Raw genomic sequence first — 4,910 nt, 5'->3', positions numbered from 1 at the left:
TAAAATACAACAAATCCAAATGCATTTGATGTTTTTACTAGGAAATTGATTTTTGCACACTTATTTTTTTTAATTTTGCACACCCTATTTATTTACCAGGGAAGTGCTTTCTGCACACATATTTTCTAATTTTGCACACCCCTGTTTATTTATTAAGCAAACAAACTTTTATGGGGATTCAAATAGATAATTGAGATGTGGAGACAAGGATGCCATCACCATCTGCATACAACCATTGTCCATCCTGAATCCAGATTCCTCCAATGTTGATAGGAACATGCTTTTGGCCACCACCACTTTTGATTGGTCTCACAGGACAAGTTGCTAAAGCTCTCACCCCAATCTCACATCGATTTATCTCATCAACATCTCTAATGCACCCATTTATCACAATCCCAGACCATCCCATAACTTCAGCACACTTAGCCAACATTCCTCCGGTAACGGCACGCCTCAAGCTTCCTTCACCATCAACAACCAAAACCCTTCCCTCGCCTTTCGTTCCGAGAAGCCCCACTATCAGAGTATTGTCTTCAAACGTCTTGACAGTCACAATGGGGCCTGAGAACGCTTCACGTTCTCCATATTTCTGGAATATCGGTGGCAAACGGCGCAACTCTCCACTGTCCAAAAGAGCAGCATTTGCATCACAAACATCAGTAGTGGCCAAACTAGCATCAGCCAATTTTCGCCGATACTCTGAAGACACACCTGGAACTCCAAATCTTTTCTCCAGGTTCAGCCAAAGATCACGTGACGAAGTTAATCCGACTGTCAGTGGTAGAACATCTTCAGACATAGTTGCTTTCATCAAGGCTATGATGCTCTGATCCTTCTCATGCCAAATGTCGAAGGCTGGATTCACTCCATCATTTCGTTTCTCGCCCACCAATAATGGTGAGGGACAAGGTTCACTTCCATCAACAATGCCGGTGACCTTGTTGCGCTTAAAGACCGTCTCAAACTGCAACTTCCAGAAGAGGTAATTCTCACGCTTCAGCTTTCTTGGTACTATACAGTCTATTTTCTGTATGGTGATAGAGCTATTAGATCCTTGGATTGCAGGAGTACTAGGATGTGGTGTGGTCATTGTAATTTCAATGTGTTTAAGTTGGGACTAGCTAGAAAACTGTGTTTTGTTTGGATAGAAAAAGGGAAAGAAAAACTCAATTTATATAGGCTAATTATATTAACACCCCACAAATTGTTGAATAAACCCCACATACTTAATACACCTCATATTTGCTTTTTCACTTAAAAATTATCTTAATACACCCCACATACTTTCCCATAATACCCCCACACCCCACATTCTCAATATACATCTTATAGTTTGTACATACACCCCACATTTTCTTTACACCCCACATTTCTCAAATCTTATAACACTCATTTTTAATTTTCAGGGATTGAATCTAACCATTTGAACGTTTAATTTGTCAAAATATTTCAAATCATCTGAACATTTAGTTTACCGAATGATTTCAAAATGATGATTTGAAATCATCTTAGTATAGTTTGAAATCATCTTATTCAACTTCTAAAAAGCCTTAAAAATGACCCGTGGTGCTGAGACGGAGTAAAAAAAAAAAAAAAAAAAAAAAAAAGACTCTCTCGTTACTGCTAACAAATAATGCTTCTATATATATTTCACAAGTCTTTAGACTTAGTCTTGAACAAAATAAATAAAGACCATCTCTCTGCTAATGATCCAGGTGTAGAAGTTAATTAATAAATCAAAACTGAATTGGTCTCAGATTTCTTTAAATATAGGCCATGTCTCTCCTCATTTTCCACTGATCATCTCCCAATGACAAGAAAAGAAGAAGAAAAAAGAAAGAAAAACTCACAATGAGAAACGTACGTCAATCAAACGGCTAAAGATTGAGAGTACGAGTTCATGTGGAGAATGGCTATCCTCAATTTGTAAAAGTAGTATATGACTCTAGCACTAATACGACTCATGTTACTGGGTACGCAAGATTACTATGAACCCTAAAAGATGAATATGAATATAGAAGTTTAAATAATGCAGCAAACGCAAGATTAAATAATTATTGATGTCATCGAAATCACTAAAACAATGAAAAATGTGAAGTCTTATCTCATGTAAAGCTTCAGAAACATCGATTTTGTATTCCATTCGTCAAAAACAATTTTTCTCAATCAACATGTTTGTAGTTTCATTGGTTAGAGATTTATTCAACAATGGAAGATGAGAGGGTTTTAATAGTTGAGAAAATAAATAATACGCTAAAAGTGATTTGGGGTGTATTTATATATTTTTTTTAAACCCTAATAAGGTCAAAATTGTCATTGCATAGTGGAGTAAATAAGTAATTTAATATTAAATTTTAATATGGGGTGCATTCAACATTTTGTGGGATGCTAATATAAAAAGCCTTTATATAAATTGATGGCTCTAACAACATGAGGTTTTAATCAAGAGTTGTGATGACATGTGTTTTGCTTTATTAATTAATTAAAAAAAGTGAACTTAAAATCTTTTAGCGTAATAAAAAAATATTGTTTATTAAAGTGTTAGAAGCATAAAACCGCCCCCTACAAAACTAACACAATCTTGAGATAATAATATGGGAAAATTAGAATGCCCCACTTTTTTTCTACATTTTTTTAATTAAACTTTTGCGTCTTTTAAAGATTTGATCAAAACGCTTGGATTAATGGCCACCTAAGTATTTTTAAATTTTTTATTTACATATCATTAGTTTATTTCTTTTAAATGAAAAATATTATATGTTGATTTCCCACTTTATCTTTTAGTCAATGGAGGTTTTTTTTACGTGTTAGAATTTATGCCCCCTTTTAAGGGATATATTAAATATTAAATGGATCATGGTAAGGATCCTTATATGTACAATGCTAAATTGAAACGTACCTAATACCATGTACCACTATAATCTATTTTCCAAATGTACCATGGTATGGATACTCAAATCAAGAGGTGCATAAAACGAAAATACAAAGGAAATGAATATAACTGACAAGGGAGAACAGAAGAGTGTCAATAGACCTTAGCAAAGAAATGGCACGAAAAGATTGTTGAATGGTCGTGGAAGAAAATGGCAAACGTATATATCACGTTAGAAGTAGAAATAGATCAAATTTGAATAGTTCTTAGATTTTTAAAACATATGTCTACTAGATTCTAGGAGATTTGTAATATTAATATAATACTTATTAATTAATTAGTACGTTATATATAATGGAAAACTGTGTAATTTTGAATTAATAAAATGCTACTTATAATACATGTGGCACCTAAATTGTAGGAAAATATTTAATAAAAAATCTAAAAGCTATGGATGTTTAATCTAACATATAGCATAATGAGGTATCTAATTCTAAATGCCCCTAGTTTTATATGTATCACATGCTATGCGATCAAGTTCCACAGAGGAGCGTGTTTTCATATTTTAAAATGCATGCCAACTGTAAGAATGATGAAATCAAAGGATCATAGAATGCCACTTGTCAGAAGATCTTATCCTTTAAGATTAACTTACTGAGTACATTTCTTGTAGGGGTGTGATATCCACACATCCCATTTTACTTCTCACAGACCTTTTTAATTTTCGGTCGTCGGATCGGATGAATTGAAGAAGATCAACGGACATAAATTATCAAAGGGTGTGTGAGAAGTAAAATGAGATGTGTGGATAGCACACCCCTTCTTATATTGGAAGATATCGAAATCAATGAGAAAACAATCATCTTCTTGCAATTCTATAAACTCTTCTCTCTGTGCTTTCACTCTCTTTCTATAGTTCTTGAATTCTCACACCAACATCTTCTGTTCTTTCACACAATTCTGCACTGCAATATACTAATCAAAACTGTCTATTCTTTAGGTCATTCTTGAGGTTGAGGGTGAGGTTCATTCTTGTGAAAATTAATGGAACCCCAGTGAATTGATGAGATCATCAACATTGTGCTGACGACAAATATAGCCCGCCAAACAAAAAAAAAATCAAGTCAATTTTAAGTATCATTTTGGCTAAAATGCCTTTTATTAATAATTTTAGATTTTTTTGGGGAAAAATTAGGTTTACATCCTTCTTTTTGTTACTCCATTGATTAAAATCATATTCATTTTCAATTTTTGATCAAAGTCCTTGGGTATTAATAACATCATTAATTATTTGAATAATAAAATATTTTTATTTTTAAATATATTCATTTAGTGTTAAAAATGTTACAATTAGTATATTTATATTTATGACTAAATTTTTTATCATATATTTTTATTTTTAGTTTGTACCTATTTTTAATTGCAAATATTTTTTTAATTTGTACCCATATGTTAGTTTCTTTTTGTGCCCAATTTTTTAAAGTTTTATTTGTGTTTGTACCCATGTGTATACTGTCACGTGACATTGTATATTTAATCAATGATAGAAAAATTACATGTGGTATATTTATGTTTTATGCCTAAACTTTGTATCATATATTTATATTTTTAGTTTGTACCCACTTTTAATTTGCAACATTTTTTTAAAATTTGTAGTATTTTCTTTTTAGTTTTATTTTGTACCCATGTATTAATTTCTTTTAGCACCTATATTTTTTTTAAATTCATTTGTACTCATAATTTTTTAATCTTTTATTAATTTATTTATAATGTACCCATTCTTCTTTATTAATGTACCTCTTTGTTATATGTGAAATGTACCTATTTTTTTTGTAAAATGTACCAGTTTTTTTAACACTATGGATACATTCTTTTGCCATTTATTATTTCTTATTTTTCCATAGTTTTTATCCATTTATTAAATCAAAATGTTTGAATTTTTTTATTGTAACCGTTTCTAATAGTATTATTGACACACCCCGTCCCGAAGGAGGGCATGCTGGCCGTCACGTGAGAGTGACGTAACCATTTGCACAGT

General features: G+C 31.9%; 1 protein-coding gene across 1 annotated transcript; it reads right to left on the bottom strand.

Annotated features, from left to right (window-relative positions):
• On the bottom strand, positions 1 to 1,128 carry LOC126616651 (putative 4-hydroxy-4-methyl-2-oxoglutarate aldolase 3). Its single transcript, XM_050284728.1, has one exon. It carries the CDS (start codon positions 1,088 to 1,090, stop codon positions 179 to 181), a length of 912 nt encoding a protein of 303 aa, XP_050140685.1. The 5' UTR covers positions 1,091 to 1,128; the 3' UTR covers positions 1 to 178.
• Between the last annotated feature and the right edge of the window lie 3,782 nt (positions 1,129 to 4,910).

This window comes from Malus sylvestris, chromosome 3 (assembly GCF_916048215.2).
Source record: "Malus sylvestris chromosome 3, drMalSylv7.2, whole genome shotgun sequence".
NCBI classification, from domain to species: Eukaryota; Viridiplantae; Streptophyta; class Magnoliopsida; order Rosales; family Rosaceae; genus Malus; species Malus sylvestris.
The sequence above is the reverse complement of the archived record's forward strand: the minus strand, read 5'-3'. Positions and strand labels throughout refer to the sequence as shown.

What these genes read in the sequence shown, in the direction of transcription:
- LOC126616651 (XM_050284728.1), bottom strand. Translation starts at nt 1,090, where the DNA reads ATGACCACACCACATCCTAGTACTCCTGCAATCCAAGGATCTAATAGC.